Source organism: Theropithecus gelada, chromosome 16 (assembly GCF_003255815.1).
Source record: "Theropithecus gelada isolate Dixy chromosome 16, Tgel_1.0, whole genome shotgun sequence".
NCBI lineage: Eukaryota > Metazoa > Chordata > Mammalia > Primates > Cercopithecidae > Theropithecus > Theropithecus gelada.
The window spans coordinates 60219338-60238844 of record NC_037684.1 but is presented as its reverse complement, the minus strand read 5'-3'; the positions used below and the strand labels follow the sequence as shown (position 1 = coordinate 60238844).

The 19507-nt window shown below is 56.1% G+C and overlaps 1 protein-coding gene across 1 annotated transcript in view; it reads left to right on the top strand.

Moving 5' to 3' along the window:
* The first annotated feature begins 7019 nt into the window (after positions 1-7019).
* P2RX1 (purinergic receptor P2X 1) overlaps positions 7020-19507 on the top strand; it is a 22432-nt gene continuing 9944 nt past the window's right edge. Inside the window, exon 1 of the mRNA XM_025362585.1 lies at positions 7020-7490. Coding sequence (XP_025218370.1) covers positions 7354-7490 — 137 coding nt within the window. The 5' untranslated portion in view covers positions 7020-7353. The remainder of the gene's footprint in view (positions 7491-19507) is intronic.

Below are 19507 nucleotides of genomic sequence, written 5' to 3'. Positions count from 1 at the left end.
AGGGGCTCCTTTGCATCCCACAGGGGAGCCTCAATCCCAGCTCTTCCGTAGGTGCTGCAGCTCTCCTGCTCAATCTCCCTCTCCTCCTCAGATCCCGGGATCCCATCCCCACCGGCCCTTCCAAGACCAGCTCAAATGCACCTCACACCTACCACCTCCCCAAGGCTTCCCTCAGCTCACAGTACCCAGGGACCTCTGCCAGGCCGCCTGGGGTGAGCCGACGCACCCAGGTGGCCCTGACTTCCTGGAAGCTGGGGCTCTGGGAAGGGAGTCGCCATGGCCAAAACCCATCATGAAGGCTTGGTATCTAATCCTCCACTCAGCTGTCCTGGGAAGGAGACTCAGGCCCTGCCCACAGGACCAGAGGCAGGATTGTCTACATAATTTGCAGGGCCCATCGCAAAAATGAAACCCTGGAGCCCTTTGACCCAAAATGACAAGAATTACAAAGACAGCAGAACATTCAACATTATGGCCAGGTGCGGTGGCTCACGCCTGTAATCCCAGCACTTTGGGAGGCCGAGGCAGGTGAATGACTTGAGGTCAGGAGTTCAAGACCAGCCTGGCCAACATGGCAAAACTCCGCCTCTACTAGAAATACAAAAATTAGCCGGGCATGGTGGCAGGCACCTGTAGTCCCAGCTACTCGGGAGGCTGAGGCAGGAGAATCACTTGAGCCCAGGAGGTGGAGGCTGGAGTGAGCTGAGATCATGCCAGAGCCTGGGGGAAACAGCAAAACTCTTTCTTTAAAAAAAAAAAAAAAGAAAGAAAGAAAAAAAAAAAGAACATTAAAATTCACCAAACCGTGTACTTAAAATGGGTGCATTTTATTGTTTGTGAATTACACTGCAGTACAGTTTGACTTAAAAAGGAAAAAAAGAGGTAGCAGCCACAGTAGAAGTGGGTTGGCACATGGCTGGCATGTGGGTGTAGTGGTTTCAGAACCCTCAGGACCGGGGAAGAAGTGCTCAGTGTTTGAGAGGCAGGGCCAGCCCCCAGGCGTTCTCTTAATCCAGAGCAGAGGGAGGAGGCCGGGAATGAGGGGAAATGGCCCCAGCACAGAGCCTTTTTGAGCACGGGGCCGGGTGCAGGTGCGTGGATTGCACGTCCATGATGCCAGCCTGATGGTGGACGCAGCCCTCCCACCCCAACCCAGGAGGTCTCAGGTTCCTTAGCAGGCGGCCTGGGGTTGGCGCCTAGCTCACAGCAGGAACCAGGGTAGGCAGAAGGCACCTCCCTCCACATGGTCCATCGGTAAGACCTCTCATACCACAGAACCTTCTCATACACTTCATCTCCTGGTGTGTTCAGCCAGCCCCGGGAGATGGGCCAGGCAAGGGCTAGGGCTCCATTTACGGATGAGGAACCCGAGGCCCAGAATGGGCAGGTCATGCTGTCCCCAAGGCCCTCTGGTGATCTGAGCATCTAGCTTGCATCATGGTGGCCAGGCAGGGTGTGAGGCTCAGATGGGCTGGGGCGGTCGGCTCCAGGCTTCCCAGCCACGCTGCCTCCACCCCTACCCAGGCCGGCCTGAGTCCAACTCTGTCCAGCCCACAGCATGGAGCCCACAGGCCAGGATGGGGCGGCCAAGGTAAACAGAGGTCTCCTTACCTCACAGCTGCTTACCCAGGAGGGAATTCCGGGGCAAGCCCTGGCACGCTTCTAACTGGCAACTACCAAAATCCTCCTGGGGACCCTGCCCCTCCAGAGACCAGGACTCTATGCTCCCCAGACCCCACGCTCCAGTCCTCACAGCGGTGGGAGGGGCCCCGGTGGGGCTGCGTTAGGAGAAATGGAGGCACAAAATCAGAGCAGGGAGGAGAAGGGAAGCTGGACATGCGCACAAAGGCCCCCGAGTGTCCACAGTGGCTTTACCCAGCATAGGCCCCAGATGTCCATGAACTGATGAAGGATAAGCAAGCTGCAGTATGTCCAGGCAACCGAGAGGAACCAACCATCGATGCACGCAACCGCCACGTGAAGCCTAAACCGCTGGGCTGAGCAAAGGTGGCCAGACACAAAGGAGCTCCTCCTGCCCAATTCCACCTGCCTAACGCTCTGGACGAGGCTGCACAAATCTGCAGTGACAAAGCGGGTCAGTGACTGCCTGGGCCTGGGGGTGCTGGGGAAAGATGGACCACGAACGGGAGGCGGGGGCGTTCTAGGCTGATGGATTTGGAGGGGGCTGGTGCATTTGTCAGAACTCATTAAACCGTGTGCCTAACATGGGTGCATTTTATTGCATGTGAATTATACCCCAAGACAGTTGGATTTGAAGAAAAAAAAAAAAAAAAAAAAGGCCGAGCATTGTGGCTCACGCCTGTAATCCCAGCACTTTGGGAGGCCGAGGCGGGCAGATCGCAAGGTCAGGAGTTCGAGACCAGCCTGGCCAACGTGGTGAAACCCGATCTCTACTAAAAATACAAAAATTAGCCAGGTGTGGTGATGGGTGTCTGTAATCCCAGCGACTTGGGAGGCTGAGGCAGGAGAATCACTTGAACCCAGGAGGCGGAGGTTGCAGTGAGCTGAGATCGCGCCACCACACTCCAGCCTGGGTGACAGACTGAGATTCCATCTCAAAAAAAAAAGGAAAAAAAAAAAAGAAAGAAGTGCCAGAGAGGAGGTAGATGCGGCCACCATGCAGCCCACAGGAGTCCTCTTTATTTTTATTTAGTTAATGTATTTATTTTGAGACAGGCTCTCGCTGTGTCACCCAGGCTGGAGTACAGTAGCATGATCACGGCTTGCTGTAGCCTCCACCTCCCAGGCTCAGGAGATCCTCCCATCTCAGCCTCTCAAGTAGTGGGGACTATGGACATACACCACCATGCCCAGCTTATTTTTTTTTCTGTTTTGTTTTGTTTTGTTTCTTGAGACTGAGTTTTACTTTATCCCCCAGGCTGGAGTGCAGTGGCTCAATCTCAGCTCACTGCAATCTCCCTGTCCCAGGTTCAAGCAATTCTCCTGCCTCAGCCTCCCGAGTAGCTGGGATTACAGGCTCCTGCCAACACTCCCAGCCAATTTTTGTCTTTGTAGTAGAGATGGGGTTTCATCATGTTGGCCAGTCCAGTCTTGAACTCCTGACCTCAGGTGGTCTGCTCGCCTCGGCCTCCCAAGCAGCTGGGGGCTATACGCATGCACCACCATGCCCGGCTAATTTTTTTTTCTGTATATTTTATAGAGACGGGATTTCACTATGTTGCCCAGGCTAGTCTCGAACTCCTGAGCTCAAGCAATCCTCCTGCCTCAGCCTCCCAAAATGCCAAGATTACAGACATGAGCCACCAGCCCTGGCCTCCCAGGAGTTCTCTTAATCCAGGGCACAGAGAGGCCAAGGATGAAGGGAAATGGCCCAGAGGGATGGCGGAGGACCAGGAGGGTGGGACACTTTAAACACACGGGAGGGGGGCTTCAGCCAGGTCACACCCAGAGTTGGGGGATAGAAGAGGCCTGAGAAGCAGCCCAGGTCCAGGCAATGGGAGATACCAAACCTGGGGGCCCGCGCTGTACTCCCCAGGCCTCCCCATAGCTGTCGGTCCTCCCCCAACCTCCCCTTGACAGCCTCTGCCAGGCTGGTCCAGGGCTCTTCTCCAGTCAGGGTCTAGGGGGCTGTGTGGCATCAGAGGAATCTCTGGCCCAGATGGTGTCAGGGTTGGACTGGGGTATGGTCCTGGCATCCTCAGGCCCCTGAGTGACTAAGGAGACCTGTTGGAACCCGTGTCTGCTCCCTTGAGGGCTCCAGCCAGCCTCCAGCCTCCACACTGCACAGAGCCGCTAAATTTAGCCAGGACGGGGAGGCTGTCCTGGGGCCGAGTGCTTGGCAGCACGGCTGTCTCCCTACAAGGCCCGGCCCAATACCCGAGCCGGCCACCCGGTCTTTGGGCTTATAAGGCAGGACTGGCGGCTCTCAAGTGCTGGAGGCTTGGAGCGGGCCCGGGGCCAAGCCCTCAGACTTTGGGGAGCCTCCTTCCCAGCCACCAGCAGACAAGGGAACTACTTACTGTGTGACCATGGGCCAGGGACTCAACCCCTGCAGCCTCAGTCTCCTGATCTGTCAAATGCGGGCTCCAGGACCTGCCTTATGGGGCTGTTGTGAGGAGAACCCTGCTGGACTCCAGAGTGTGGAGCTCTGGCCTCTGCCCTGCCCACCTCAGCCCCAAACGCCCAGAACAAAGGCAGGTGTCTGTCCCTGAGGTCGCTGGGGCAGGGCCCGAGGGTGAGAAATCACAGGCCTTGGATCAGAAAGATGCATTTTAGAGCCAGGGAAAGAGACGTTGACCCTGGCAGCTGGCTGTCTTGCTCCTGTGGAGTTATCAGCAGCAGGAAAATAAATGTAGGTCCCTGGGGTGCACTTTGGATATGATAAGATCCCCAAATGAGACGGTGCTCCAGGCCAGTCCGCTTTCTCAGGGCCAGGGCCAGGGCCCAGGCTGTCACGGAAGCACGTGTGTGTGCTCCAAGCAAGTCTGTCAGTCCATCCGTCTGTCCGAGCAAGTCTGTCGGCCCATCCGTCTGTCGGAGCAAGTCTGTCGGTCCATCCGTCAGTCTCTCTGTCAGCAAGTGTGGCTCCTTGGAGAAGGAGGAGGCGGAGGAGGAGGAGGAAGACATGGTGGTGGTGTGAGAGGAACAGACATAGATTGAAGAACTTCCTGACCTTCCTTCCTTCCCTCCCTTCCTCTCTCCCTCTCCCCTCCCTCCCTCCCTCTTCCTTCCTCCCTTCCTCCCTCCCTCCTTTTTTCCTTCCTTCCCTCCTTCTTTCCTCCCTCCTTCCCTCCCTCCTTACTTTCTTCCTTCCTTCGTCCCTCCCTCCTTTCTTCCCTCCCTCCCTCCTTCCTTCCTTTCTTCCTTCCCTCCCTCCTTCCCTTCCTTCCCGTCCCTTCCTTTCTCCTCCCTCCCTCCCTCCTTCCCTCCTTTCCTCCCTTCCTTCCTTCCTTCCTCCCTCTCTTCCCTCCCTCTCTTCCCTTCCCTCCCTCCCTTCTCTCCCTCCCTTTCTTCCCTTCCTTCCCTCCCTCCCTTTCCTCCCTCCCTTTCTTCCCTTCCCTCCCTTCCCTCCCTTCCCTCCCTTCCCTCCCTTCCCTTCCCTCCCTTCCCTCCCTTCCCTNCCTCTTCCCTTTCCCTCCCTTCCCTCCCTTCCCTTCCCTCCCTTCCCTCCCTTCCCTTCCCTTCCTTCTCCCTCCCTCCCTTCCTTCCTCCCTCCCTCTCTTCCCTTCACTCCCTCCTTCCTTCTCTTCCCTTCCCTCCCTCCCTCCCTTCCCTTCCCTTCCTTCTCCCTCTTTCCCTCCCTCTCTGCCTCCCTCCCTCCCTCCCTCACTTCCTTCCTTCCTTCCTTCATTCCTTCCTCCCTCCCTTCCCTCCCTCCCTCTCTTCCCTTCCCTGCCTTCCCTTCCTTCTCCTTCCCTTCCTTCCTCCCTCTCTTCCCTTCACTCCCTCCTTCCCTCTCTTCCCTTCACTTGTTCCCTCTCTTTCTTCCCTTCACTCCCTCCCTCTCTTCCCTTCCCTCCCTTCCCTCCCTTCCCTTCTCCTCCTTCTCCCTCCTTCCCTCCCTCTGTCTCTCCCTCCCTCCCTCCCTTCCTCCCACCTTTCCCTCCTACCCCCACCACTCTCCAGAATGTGGTGTGCATGTCAGGGAGAAGGGTGGCTGAAAAGGGACCCAGAATGGCCCACACAGTCTCAGCATCCACCCCACTCCCCAGCACAAGCAGCTGTGTCCTGGTGCCTCCCATTCCAATGGCCACAGGGGCAGCCGGGAAAGAAACTGTCTGGGGTCAGGATCAGGCCAAGGAGAGCCATGGCCACCACAGCTCTGGCTCCCAACATCTCTGGATTTTCTTTAGAGAAGCCCGTGACACCCACTGGATCGGCAGAAACTCCGCGAGGGGTGGGGCTGATCTGCTCGACAAGCAGAGACTGACCTGGGTGCCGGAAGGGGCCACGGCAGCCCTCTGTGGGTGACCCCCATTTAGACAGGCTGCCGGGATGCCCAGCCCCAGGCCTGGCTCCCTGCCCGGAGCACTTCCAGCTCATGGCTCACCAGGAAGAAGACGCCTTATCAGCCTTAAGGGTGGGGCGGCTCGGAAGATGGGGGCGCGGGGGCTGGCCAGGGAGGCCCCTGCTTCCAGCTTGAACCTCCAGTACCACCCCGGGTGAGCCTGGGCAACTCATTTCTCTTCTCTGAGCTTGGTCTCCTCACCTTCAAAACGAGGGGAGGGGCTGGGGAAGCCTCCAGCTCTGGGCCCCTCTGCCCACCCCAAACCCTTGTGTTCAGGGCCGAGCTGGGGTTGGGAAGGGAAGGGAGGGACAGCAGAGGTGCTGTGCCCCACACTCGATGGTGGCCTCCAGTTCTCTGTCCCACGTTGCTGAGACCCATTCCCTGTGAGCCTCGACCTAGAAGGAATTGTCCTCATTACCCCAGTTCACCCCAATGTACAGACGAGGAAGCAGAGGCTCGGAGAGGCGAGGTGACACCCACCCCCACAGCCAAGAAGTGGCAGAGCCAGGGATCTCCAAGGTCAGGCTCTCTCCGCTGGTCTTGGGCCCCCGATGGCACCGAGTGACTGACGTGGTGCTTGCCTTGTCTGGGCACCTGCTACCTCTCTCCCTCTGATGGTGGCCCTGGCAGGACAGATGGTGGGAGAGGAGAGGTGGGGCATGGAGACGCCAGCTCAGCACTGAGGTTGACCGGGCACAGGCCAGGCTGGAACTCAGAGCCTCCTTCCTCTCTGCCCTGCTTGCTGCAGGCCCCCGGGGACGAAGCAGCCAACCCTGGTGGGGGAGGGTGGAGGGTGGTGGATGGAGATGGGGCTGGGGATGGATGTCTGATTTTGGCAGTGGAGGGGAGTTGGGGGGAGGTTCTGAAACTGAGGACACTCCAGCTTCCCCCAGGCCCTGGCCAGAGCTCCATCTTGCCAGGTTTTGGGGGGAAGATAACTTGAGGAATCGGCTGAGAGCTTTATCTTTGCCCCTGTGACGGGTGGCCTGTGGTTTCCTGCCAATAACTCCTGTTTCCGGAGGCCCAACAGGGCCCGCGCAGAGCCAGGAGGGGCAGTGGGGCTGGGCCTGGGTGGCCCCACCAGCCCCGCCCCGTCTATCTTTGGGAATTTATTTGTCCATGGGCGAGGCTGGTCTGCAGTCTATTGCCTTCCAGGGGCCAAGAGCTGCTCTGACCGCCCAGGGATTCTCTCTCCAACCCAAGTGCCTCCAGCTGACCTCTGGCCCCATCTGTACTGCCCCGCTCTTCCCAAGGGGCCAGGAAGCCCCCAGAAGCTCTGTCATCAACGTGGGTGGTGGCACCCGGCTCACCCTGAGAGCAGCGGCCGTGCAGGGCGCTCGGTTCTGAGCCCCAGCCGGCCCACCATGGCACGGCGGTTCCAGGAGGAGCTGGCCGCCTTCCTCTTCGAGTATGACACCCCCCGCATGGTGCTGGTACGCAACAAGAAGGTGGGCGTTATATTCCGACTGATCCAGCTGGTGGTCCTGGTCTACGTCATCGGGTGAGTCCGGGCCCCTCCCGCTGCCTGCCTGCCTGCACCAGCCCCTGCCCCCGGCCTGTCCTCCAGACTCTGAGATCTCTTGCGTGCCCCTCTTCCTCTCCATCCAGTGGAAGGCCTTCCTGGCAAACCACTGTGCGGGAATTGAAAAATCCTGCCAACTCACCGTGGAGATGGGGACGAGGCCGGCGGGGAAGCCCTGCCCCTGGGCCTTCGGTGGACAGGGGGCAGAGTCTCTGGGTTCCGAGGAGCCAGCTCCGTGTTACGGTTCCTTTGAGTGGTTAGTGGTGTTCAGGGCCAGGGCCCCACCAACCACAGCCACTGAGTCCTCGACCTGTGACCACCTGACAAACCAGGCTGCCACCGACACAGAGGCCACATCCACACAGAGGCCACACCAGGCTGCCACCGACACAGAGGCCACATCCACACAGAGGCCACACCAGGCTGCCACTGACACAGAGGCCACACCCCATACCTGTCACCCCATATGACAGCTCAGAGAGAGACAGACTCTGCTGCCACCTTCCCTGCCTAAGCGAGGGACATCCAGGGATGTTTGAGGCCCTTGGAGCAGAGAAACCCTCACATTCTGAATACCTGGTGCCTTAATGTTGGCGTGTCAGGCAGAGGACAGAGATGGGTTCTGGTCCCAGGGATGATAGTTCCTTTCCGGGCATCTCTGGACCTGTCCCGCTGGGCCGGGAGTGCAGAATCAGGGGCAGCATGGGACGCTCCTGCGGTCTGGTTGTCTCGGGAGTCAAGGCAGGCCTGGCAGAGGCGGGCACACTTGTGAGTGTGCGTATGCAGCTCTGTGCCCATGTGTGTCTGGGTGTGTGTCCCTGGGGCTGGGTGCTCACATGTGGGTACCCTTGTGTGTGCACATGGCTGTGCCCATGTCTGCCCTGTGGCCAAGTGTCTGGGTGGCTGATGTGTGTCCCCTGTGTGTGGTGCATCTTGTCCACTCGTAGTGACTGTGCAGAGGGCTCCTGGAGGGGGATCAGCCCTGCTGGGGGTCTGGGGGTGCCCAGTAGCCCTTGCCTACCTTTGCTGTGTGATTCTGAGGGCTCTGCCCTCCCCATTTTTACTGTGGTTCCAAACCAGAACTGCTCAATGGAGTCCAGGGCAGGCAGACCCAGGGCCCACACAAGGACCATGGAGTCCTAGTCCCCCTGAAACTTCTGGCATCCAAAAGAGCCCTCCCTCTGTCCCACTAGTCCCCAAAACCTCAGAGCTGTCCAGGTGGACCCAGGGCCAGGCCCCAGCCTTGGCCTCTCCTCTCTCTTGTTCAGAGACTAATCTGACATCTGCGATGGTGTTCGAGCTTGGGAGGGAAACAGGCCCAGAGGGGGCAGTGCGGTTTCCAGGTCCACAGCAAGTCAGCAGCAAACCCGGGGTTGGAGCCGAGCCCCCCTGACCCCCAGGTCTCTGCTGTGCCTTCTCCTTCCTCACCATCACAGGGGGCTGGGATCCTTTCTACCGGGCACTGATGATGGGACGCCAGGCACAGGACGGGCCAGAAGTCCACCATTAGCGTCACTCCTGACCTTCCCTGGAAGACAGAGGCTGTCTGCTCAGGCCCAGCCTACCCTAGCTGGAAGACGCTGGGGGAAGATGGTCCTCCCTCTGTCCCTGCAGCTCCCTAGTCCTGCTGTCAGATCTGCAGGTGTGAGGGGCACCAGGTCCCTCCTGTGTGTGGGTCACAGGCTGTCCGCGTAGGAGGGACCCTCCCATTCCCAGCCTATGCCCCAAGCTGCTGCCCAGCTGGGAACCTATACCTCCAGTGACGGGGACCTCACTACCGCCGTCCTGCCCGTCTTCCCTCCCCAGACCGTCTAATCAGGTTCCAAATGGATGTGGCCCTTCTCGGTGTCTGTGGGCCTCAGGGCCACAGGGATTTAGCCAGGATCTCACAGCTTAGTAAGAGGCTAACCAGGATTGGAACCCACCTGCATGACTCCAAAGTCAGCCTTGATATTCTGGAAAGGAAACATCCTCAGAGAGAGAGCACTGGCCTGCCCACGTCACACAGCAGAATATGGAAGGAAGGCAGGGTCCCTCATCACTAGCAACCCCGAGAGCTGCAGGCTCAGGCTCCCAGCTCCTGCTCCGGCTGTGGCACCTGCTGTCTCTTGTGCCCTCGTCTGGCCACTGCCCAGTACTGCACTGACCTCAGCCAGGAATCCACAGCGGCAAACCCAAGTTTGCCCACAGTGCCAGCCTGGACTTGGCCTTGGCATCTCCGGGCTCAGCTTCCTAACCGGCCCATGGGGCACGGATTGCAGGGGACCCCCCTAAAGTGCACTCCCCTCAGCACTTTGCTGTTTCCTGGGGAGGGCTTTGCTTTCATGTGTGATCCTGTAGGCACTGCTGGGGGATGGAAAGGAGCATGAGAGACCAGCCAGGCCCCTGCGTCCCGGACACGGGGCAAAGCCTGGGTGGGGGATGGGGGGACACAGAGACAGACCTGGACACAGGGACAAACGCTGGAGCACAACTCAGACGAAGGGAGGGAGGTTCCGAGACTCAGAGATGGACAGAGTTACTGAGGCTGAACAGAGAGGCTGAGATGCCGAGAACACAGACTCTGAGGAGGAAAACTGAGGCTGTGGTCTCTGCTAGTCGTGCTCCTCCAGGAGATCCCGGGCAAGTGCAGGCAGTGAGTGGGCCTAAGACCAGAAGGCTGAGCTGAGCTGACCCTCTTTCAGATCCAATTAAGATGGTCTCAGTTAAGGCCGGGTGCAGTGGCTCACTCCTGTAATCCCAGCACTTTGGGAGGCTGAGGCGGGCAGATCCCCTGAGGTTGGAAGTTCGAGACCAGCCTTACCAACATGCAGAAAGCCCATCTCTACTAAAAAATACAAAATTAGCCAGGCGTGGTGGTGGGCACCTGTAATCCCAGCTACTGGGGGGGCTGAGGCAGGAGAATAGCTTGAACCCGGGAGGTGGAGGTTGTGGTAAGCCAAGATCACGCTTCTGCACTCCAGACTGGGCAACAACAGTGAAACTTGGTCTGCAAAAAAAAAAAAAAATTAGTCGGGTGTGGTAATGCGCGCCTGTAGTCCCAGCTACTTAGGAGGCTGAGGCAGGAGAATCACTTAAACCCGGGAGGTGGAGTGGAGCTGAGATCACCCCATTGCACTCCAGCATGGGTGACAGAGCGAGACTCTGTCTCAAAAATAGTAAATAGGCCGGGTGCGGTGGCTCACACCTGTAATCCCAGCACTTTGGGAGGCCGAGGCGGGCGGATCACAAGGTCAGGAGATTGAGACCATCCTGGCTAACACAGTGAAACCCTGTCTGTACTAAAAATACAAAAATTAGCTGGGCATGATGGCTGGCGCCTGTAGTCCCAGCTACTCGGGAGGCTGAGGCAGGAGAATAGCATGAACCCGGGAGGCGGAGTTTGCAGTGAGTGGAGATCCGGCCACTGCACTCCAGCCTGGGCGACAGAGCGAGACTCTGTCTCAAAAAAAAAAAAAATAATAATAATAATAAATAAATACATAAATAAAATAAATAAATAAAAAGATGGTCTCAGAGCTCTCCCCAAAGAGGTGATGAGCTCTCTGTCTCTGGCAGTGTACAGGCAATGGGCTGTTATCTGTGGCCCAGCAGGCCATGCTAGGGGCACACTGGGACAAGGAAAGGAGAGGGCTAGTTTTGCTGCAGCATAGAGGAGCTTCTCCAAGGATTTGTGAATATTGCTCGGGGAGGAAGCCTAGGAGGCCTTCCTGGAGGAGGTGTCACACTGATGGAACCAGCCATAAGCAAAGGCCCGGGGGCTGTGGGCTGGGCTGGGCTGGGCTGCTTTCAGCTTTCTCTCCAGTCCCTCTGGGTCTCTTCTCAACTAAGTCCTCACTCATCCCCTGCGCCTCCACACAGACCTCTTGAAATCACATGTTCTGAGATCTCCAAGTGGAGATCAGAGTGCACCAATCAGGGAGAAGGACGGATAGAAGTTATTGCTCGGAGAAACATATCCAGGGACCGTTTCTTCAGCATCTTCTCCATGCTTGGTGCCGTGCCAGGGAACAGAGGTGGGACATGGAATGGAGAGAGGGAGAGGGAGGAACTGAGGGTGAATTAGCTTGACTCCTTTGGTTCCCGAAAAGCCCAATCAAACCGGATTTAAAAGGAAGGGTGGGCCGGGTGCGTTGGCTCACACCTGTAATCTCAGCAGTCTGGGAGGCCAAGGTGGTGGATCACTTGAGGTCAGGAGTTCGAGACCAGCCTGGCCAACATGGTGAAAACCTGTCTCTACTAAAAATACAAAAATTAGCTGGGTGTGGTGGCGGACATCTGTAATCTCAGCTACTTGGGAGGCTGAAGCAGAATTGATTGAACCCGGGAGGTGGAGGTTGCAGTGAGCTGAGATTGCGCCACTGTAGGCCGGCCCGGGCAACAGAGTGAGACTCCATCTCAAAATAAATAAATAAACAAATAAATGAATACATAAATAAAAGAAAGGGTGGGAGTATCGGGTAGTTTAGGTAACTGAAAAATCAGTGTGGGATTCAGGCCTGGCTGGATCCTCCAGGATGAAGACATGGGAGGAGTAAGGTTTAGAGGGGAGAGGGGATGAGGAATTCTCATGGGTCCAGTCTTGATTCTCAAAAGAAACTGTCCAGGACCTGTCTCCCTTTTCTGGCTCTTCTTTCTTCTGTGGAAGCGTCATTCTCAGGCAGGTTCTCTGTCTTCATGGTGGTGACATGGTGACCAGCAGCTCCAAGCTGACATCTCACCAGCTTAGCCACTCCTGAGGCACAAGAGCTGCTCCTTCTCCAGAGCTCCAGCAAAAGTCTCAGGCTCAACTCTTATCGGACAGGGTCGGGTCCTGTGCCCACCCCAGAACCAATCAATCATTGTGGTCAAGGAAACGGAATGCCCTGATTGGAGGAGCCTGGTTGTGTGTCCACCACTTCCAGGTTCTCCTGTCAGGAAGCAGAGTGTGAACCAAGGTCCTGGGGCCAGTGAAGAATAGACAGTCACTGGGACTAGGCTGAAGGGGGCATAAAAGGAGCTCAAGGGAGAGGATGTGATAGGGCAAGCAGGGGCGATGGCGAAGGCCTTTGAACACCGCGCTGAGGTGCAGGGATTTCTCCTGCAGGCAGAAGGGAGCCAAAGAAGGATGTCTAGCAGGCGAGGGCCTGGGGCAGGCAGGGTTGAGCGTGAGGACCAGAGGCAGGACAGCTGTGAAGAGGCCGTAGGGATGGGAAGGGAGGACGGGGCTGTACCCAAGGCAGAGGCAGTGAACACAGGTGACAGATGTTGTCACCCTGGCAGGCCTCACGCCTGGGGCGGCCCCTGCTCAGCTTCTGCCCATCGTCACCGTAGCACGTGACACCTAGCACAGCCCAGAGCTTCTGACATCTCAAGAGAAGTGGGAAGTGAGATTTATGCATGAAAGAAACTTCTTGGTTTTTAGAGATTGGTGACGTATTCAAAAAAAAAAAAAAGAAGAAAGAAAGAAAGAAAGAAAAACAGGCCGGGTGCAGTGGTGCATGCCTGAAAACCCAGCACTTTGGGAGACCAAAGTGAGCGGATCACTTGAGCTCAGGGGTCCAAGACCAGCCTGGCCAACACAGTGAGGCCCTGTATCTGAAAAAAAAAAAAAAAAAAAAAAAAAATTAGCTGGGTGTGGTGGTGCATGCCTGTAGTCAGTCCCAGCTACTCAGGAGGCTGAGATGGGAGGATCACGTGAGCCTGGAAAGTTGAGGCTGCAGTGAGCCGTGACTGCACCAGTGCACTGCAGCCTGAAGGACAGAGTGATGCCCTGTCTCAAAAATAAATAAATAACAATAAAAATAAAATAATTTGGCCAGGTGCGGTGGCTCATGCCTCTCATCCCAGCACTTTGGGAGGCCGAGGCAGGTGGATCATGAGGTCCGGAGATTGAGACCATCTGGTTAACATGGTGAAATCCTGTCTCTACTAAAAATACAAAAAATTAGCCGGGTGTGGTGGCGGGCACCTGTAGTCCCAGCTACTCTGGAGGCTGAGGCAGGAGAACGGCATGAACCCGGGAGGCGGAGCTTGCAGTGAGCCAAGATCGCGCCACCGTACTTCAGCCTGGGCGGCAGAGTGAGGCTCCGTCTCAAAAAAAAAAAAAAAAATTAAAAACACAAATCGTTGGCCTGAGATTCAGTTCCACATTCAGTTAGTCATTCACCACACAGGTGTTTATCAAGCCCCTATTATGCGCCAAGCACTGTTCCAGACACTAAAAATACAGAAGTGAACAAAACAAACCAAGATCCTGCACTCAAGGAACTTGCCCAGATGCTCCTCGACTTGTCTGCAGGTGGCATGGGGGCCTCAGGGTGGGCCCCAGTTCTGAGCCTGGAGTCTGCTCGTGCCCCTCCCCAGGGCTGCTGCTCCCTGACAGCACACGCCCCCTCTGGTCAACTCCTGCCTGTGGCCCATGGCCACACCCTGTGTCCCACCAGCCACCTGGCCAGTCCTCCCAACCCACGCCAGAGCTGCCCCCGCACCTGCCCCAGCTCCTCCAATGTCTCAGTCTTCCCACAACCAGCACTCTGGGTCCTTAGATGAAAGCTGAGGGAGGACAGGAAGGACTAGGGGACCCAACCAATGTGGGCATGATGGAGAGGGTGGCTGTGAGGGTGCTGCCCAGGTATTGAGCCTGGGTGATAGGGTGAGGACAGAACCATTCTCCATGACGAGGACACAGGGGAACAAGTTCTAAAGGGAGACGGACAGTTCAGGTTGATCCAGTTGAATTTCTGTCTGTTTAGTGGTTAGTACTTGGCATGGAAATAGATCTTGCAGGCCAGACACAGTGGCTCACGCCTGTAATCCCAGCACTTTGGGAGGCCAAGGGGGGTGGATCACCTGAGGTCAGGAGTTCAAGACCAGCCTGGCCAACATGGTGAAACCCCGTCTCTACTAAAAATACAAAAGTTAGCCAGGTGTGGTGGCGTACGCCTGTTATCCCAGCTACTCAGGAGGCTGAGGGAGGAGAATCGCTTGAACCCCGGAGGTAGAGGCTGCAGTGAGCCAAGATCACGCCATTGCACTTCAGCCTGGGAGATAGAGTGAGACTCTGTCTCAAAAAAAAACAAAAAAACAGATACTGTATCAGGACATCATCACATTGTAAGTTGAGGAGCATCTGGACTTAGCGTGGTTTGACTTAGGATTTTTTGACTTTATGGTGGGTTTATTGGGGGTATTAAGAGGCTTTTTGACTCAGGATGAGTGTATCAGGTTATAGCCCCATCGTAATTCGAGGAGCATCTGTGTAAGACCCTTGGCTGTGAGATTTTTGTTTGTTTTGTTCACTTTCGTGTTTGTTTTGTTCAACAGTGTTAGGCACATTAATAGGGGCTGGATAAATATGTGTTTGTTTTTGTTTTTAAGTAGAGACAGGGTGTTGCTATGTTGCCCAGGCTGGTCTCTAACTCTTGGCCTCAGGCGATCCTCCCGCCTCAGCCTCCCAAAGTGCTAGAATTACTGGCTCATGTTTGTTGAATGACTGAATGTGTGGAATTGAATCTCAGGGGAGAGTGTAGTCTGGAGATATAATTCTGGGGACACAGCATGTCTGAGGCAGCTCACTCAGGGAATGGGGGCGGACTGACATTGAAAGAGGAATGTGTGAGGGAGGAACAGAGAACAGTGAAAATGGGAGGTTTTCATTATATGTGCCCACTGAGTGCTAATTTTTGTATTTTTAGTAGAGACGGGGTTTCACCATGCTGGCCAGGCTGGTCTTCAACTCCTGACCTCAGGCCATCCACCCACCTTGGCCTCCCAAAGTGCTGGGATTACAGGCGTGAGCCACTGTGTCCAGCCTGCGAGATCTATTTCCATGCCAAGTACTAACCACTAAACAGAAGAACTCATAGAGGCCAGGCGCGGTGGCTCACGCCTTTAATCCCAGCACTTTAGGAGGCCGAGGCGGGTGGATCGCCTGAGGTCAGGAGTTTGAGACCAGCCTGAACCCAGGAGGCAGAGGTTGCAATGAGCCGAGATCGAGCCACTGCACTCCAGCCTGGGTAACAGACTGAGACTCCATCTCAATAATAAAAAAAAAAAAAAAAAAAGAAGAACTCAAAGAAGCTTCCCTCAAACACTTACCTAGACAATTCTGTCTCCTGAAGCTCAGGCTGTGTATGTGCTAGGGCTTCACTAAGCACTTATTGAGTAAGCAGCGGCTTTGAGGTAGGTGGCCTCACCTCTGTTTTATTGAGAAAACTGAGGCTCAGAGAGGTGCAGTCTCTAACCTGAAGCCACACAGCTGGGAAGCAGCAGGGCTGGCACCTGACCCTCAGCCACTCCACACGTGGCCGCTTCCACGAGAAGGCCATCGGAGAGCCTTGCCGATGACAAGGTAGAAAGCATGGTGAGGGTGATTTCTGGAAGGGGATAGGCTTCCGAAGATGCCTGTGTCTGACATCAGGCCCTCTTGGTTGTCCTCCCAGGGTGGTGACAACAAAGCTCGACCAAGGCATGGCTTTGGAGGAGTGGGCTCGGCACCACAGTCATTCTATTATTTTTGTTTGTTTGTCGTTTTGAGACAACAGAGTCTCACTTTGTTGCCCAGGCTGGAGTGCAGAGCGCGATCTCAGCTCACTGCAAGCTCCGCCTCCCAGGTTCAAGTGAGTCTCTGTCGCAGCCTCCCGAGTAGCTGGGATTACAGGTGCCCGCCACCACGCCCAGCTAATTTTTGTATTTTTAGTAGAGACGGGGTTTCATCGTGTTGGCCAGGCTGGTCTTGAACTCCTGACCTCAGGTGATCCGCCCACCTTGGCCTCCCAAAGTGCTGGGATTACAGGCATGAGCCACCGCGCCCGGCCCATAGTCATTCTATTATCACCAGAGTTGAGGTCATGAATGCCAGATTTGACCGACCTTTCCCTTCGACTCTCAAGACCGGCAGCCCCAAGGGCAGACACAGACGCACGCTGAGTTCATCAGTCCCGACGTGTGGGCTCCAGGTGGCTCTGTCTGCCCTCTGTGCTCTGCCTCCTGCGAGACACGTCGAAGCCAGTGCTGCTCAGTGGAGGTGGGATGAGTCCTGGGCTGGGTGCCTCAAGTGTGGGGACACTTGGGACCGCCACTCCTGCAGGCCTCAGCTTCTCTGTTATAAGTTGGTCTTGGGTAAAGATAGAAATGTTGCTAACCCGTTGGGGCTGGGGGTGCCAAGAGGGAGGCCTGTCCCATAGAAGGGTTCAGGACATGGAGAAGCTCCCCCTCTCCCCTGCACCAGCTCCTTCTGGCTTGGACACAGAACCAGAGGCCTTCCTGGAGGAAGGGGCCCAAGGAGGGCGGGCGGGGATGGACGATGCCCTCGCTCTCCCGGATGGGGCTGGAGACAGCGGGACAGACTCAGGACGCTGAGGCTCAGGGACCTTTGTCATGCCTCACCTGTTGCTCTCTGGGACCTGCAGGGGGCAGCAGTGACCAAGCTTAGGCTTCGGGAGCATGTGGCTTGGCCCCAGTTCCAAGGTGAAAGGGGGCTTGGAGAAGAGGTGGGTGGACCGTGAGAAGAAAGAAAAGGACATTGGTGGGTGGCCTCCCTGGGGCCTGCAGCGGGGAGACAGGAGACTCTGGGACTAAGAGGCCTGGAGAGTTCTGTTACCAGAGACCTGAGCCCTGGGGGAAGGAGAAGAGAGTCCATTACTTTGAGCTCCCCTTGGACAGGTGAGCTTGGGGTAGGGTAAGGAGTGGGGGGAGATGACATATCTGGCCACAGGTGCACTCACAGATTTGCCCTGGAGGTATACAGCCACACACCCCATATCCCAACACACACACACACACGCACACACGCGTGCACACACACACACACGCACGCACACACACACGCACGCGCGCACACACGCACACACGCGCGCACACACGCGCGCACACACACACGCACGCACACACGCCCACACACACACGCGCACGCACACACACGCACACACACGCACACACGCGCGCACACACACGCGCGCACACACACGCACACACACACGCACACACACGCCCACACACACACACACGCACACACGCACGCACACACACACACGCACACACGCGCGTACGCACACACGCGCGCGCGCGCACACACACACACACACACACTACCCTGAATCTCCACAAAGAGTCTTTCCTCGAGGAAGGGGCCACAGCCTGGAGAGGAGTGTTATCCGGGACTATTCCATTTGCAAGCAACAGAAACCAAATCCAAGGGTTTAAATAAAGGAAGGACATTTTTTTTTTTATTTTTTATTTTTTATTTTTTATTTTTTTTTTGAGACGGAGTCTCGCGCTGTCGCCCAGGCTGGAGTGCAGTGGCGCGATCTCGGCTCACTGCAAGCTCCGCCTCCCGGGTTCACGCCATTCTCCTGCCTCAGCCTCCTGAGTAGCTGGGACTACAGGCGCCCACCACCGCGCCCGGCTAATTTTTTGTATTTTTAGTAGAGACGGGGTTTCACTGTGGTCTCGATCTCCTGACCTTGTGATCCGCCCGCCTCGGCCTCCCAAAGTGCTGGGATTACAGGCGTGAGCCACCGCGCCCGGCCTAAATAAAGGAAGGACATTTATTGGTTTACATAACTGAAAAGTCCAGAGGTAGATTTTTCTTTTTTTTTTTTTTTTTTTTTTTTGNCCGCCACCTCGCCCGGCTAGTTTTTTGTATTTTTTAGTAGAGACGGGGTTTCACCGTGTTAGCCAGGATGGTCTCGATCTCCTGACCTCGTGATCCGCTCGTCTCGGCCTCCCAAAGTGCTGGGATTACAGGCTTGAGCCACCGCGCCCGGCCCAGAGGTAGATTTTTCAACTGTGCTTCAGGTATGGCTGAATCCAGGTGCTCAAAGAGCCTTGTCAGGATTCTGCCCCCCTCTATCTCCTGGCCTGGCTTTCCTGTAGGTGAGCTTCGTTGTCAGGATTGCTCTCTTCAGAAGGCGGCAAAGATGACTACCATAGTTTTTGTCTAGCAGCCACCCTGCTTAGCCACTTGGTAGACAGGATGTTTCTTTCCTGGCAATTCCCAGAAAAGTCCTGGCCTCGTTGCTGAAACTCCCCAGGTCATGTGCGTGTCCTTAGACCTGTCACTGTTACTAGGGGGATGGAACATTGATTGGCAAGCCTTGGTCATCTGCCCAACTCCTGGGGCTAAGAGGAAGGTTAGCCACATGGAAACTTCCAGACTGAAAGTGGAGAACCCAAAGGAACAGGACTGCTCAACACTGGGAAGGCAAGGCCAGAATTTCCCAAGAAAGCTGGAAAACCTCCCGACTGAGCCACTCCCACAGTGCCCTGACTGAGGGGCTGGACGCTGCAAGCCCTGGAGAGGACCACTTCCCTGCTCTATTTTCCCCGCTGTCTCCCAGGGGATCCCAGTATGGCTGGATCATAATAACAACTAATGTCTATACTGCATTTATTCTGTGCCATTCCCATTCTGAGTGTTTCTACACATATGAACTCACTCATTTGATCACTACAAGAAATACCATTGTTGGCCGGGCGTGGTGGCTCATGCCTGTAATCCCAGCACTTTGGGAGGCCGAGGCGGGCGGATCACAAGGTCAAGAGATCGAGACCATCCTGGCCAACATGGTGAAACCCCATCTCAAAATACAAAAAATTAGCTGGGTATGGTGGCGTATGCCTGTAATCCCAGCTACTCAGGAGGCTGAGACAGGAGAATCTCTTGAACCCGGGAGAGGGAGGTTGCAGTGAGCTGAGATCACACCATTGAACTCCAGCCTGGGTGACAGAGCGAGACTCCGTCTTAAAAAAATAAAATAGCCGGGCGCGGTGGCTCAAGCCTGTAATCCCAGCACTTTGGGAGGCCGAGACAGGCGGATCACAAGGTCAGGAGATCGAGACCATCCTGGCTAACACGGTGAAACCCCGTCTCTACTAAAAAATACAAAAAACTAGCCGGGCAAGGTGGCGGGCGCCTGTAGTCCCAGCTACTCCGGAGGCTGAGGCAGGAGAATGGCGTGAACCCGGGAGGCGGAGCTTGCAGTGATCTGAGATCCGGCCACTGCACTCCCGCC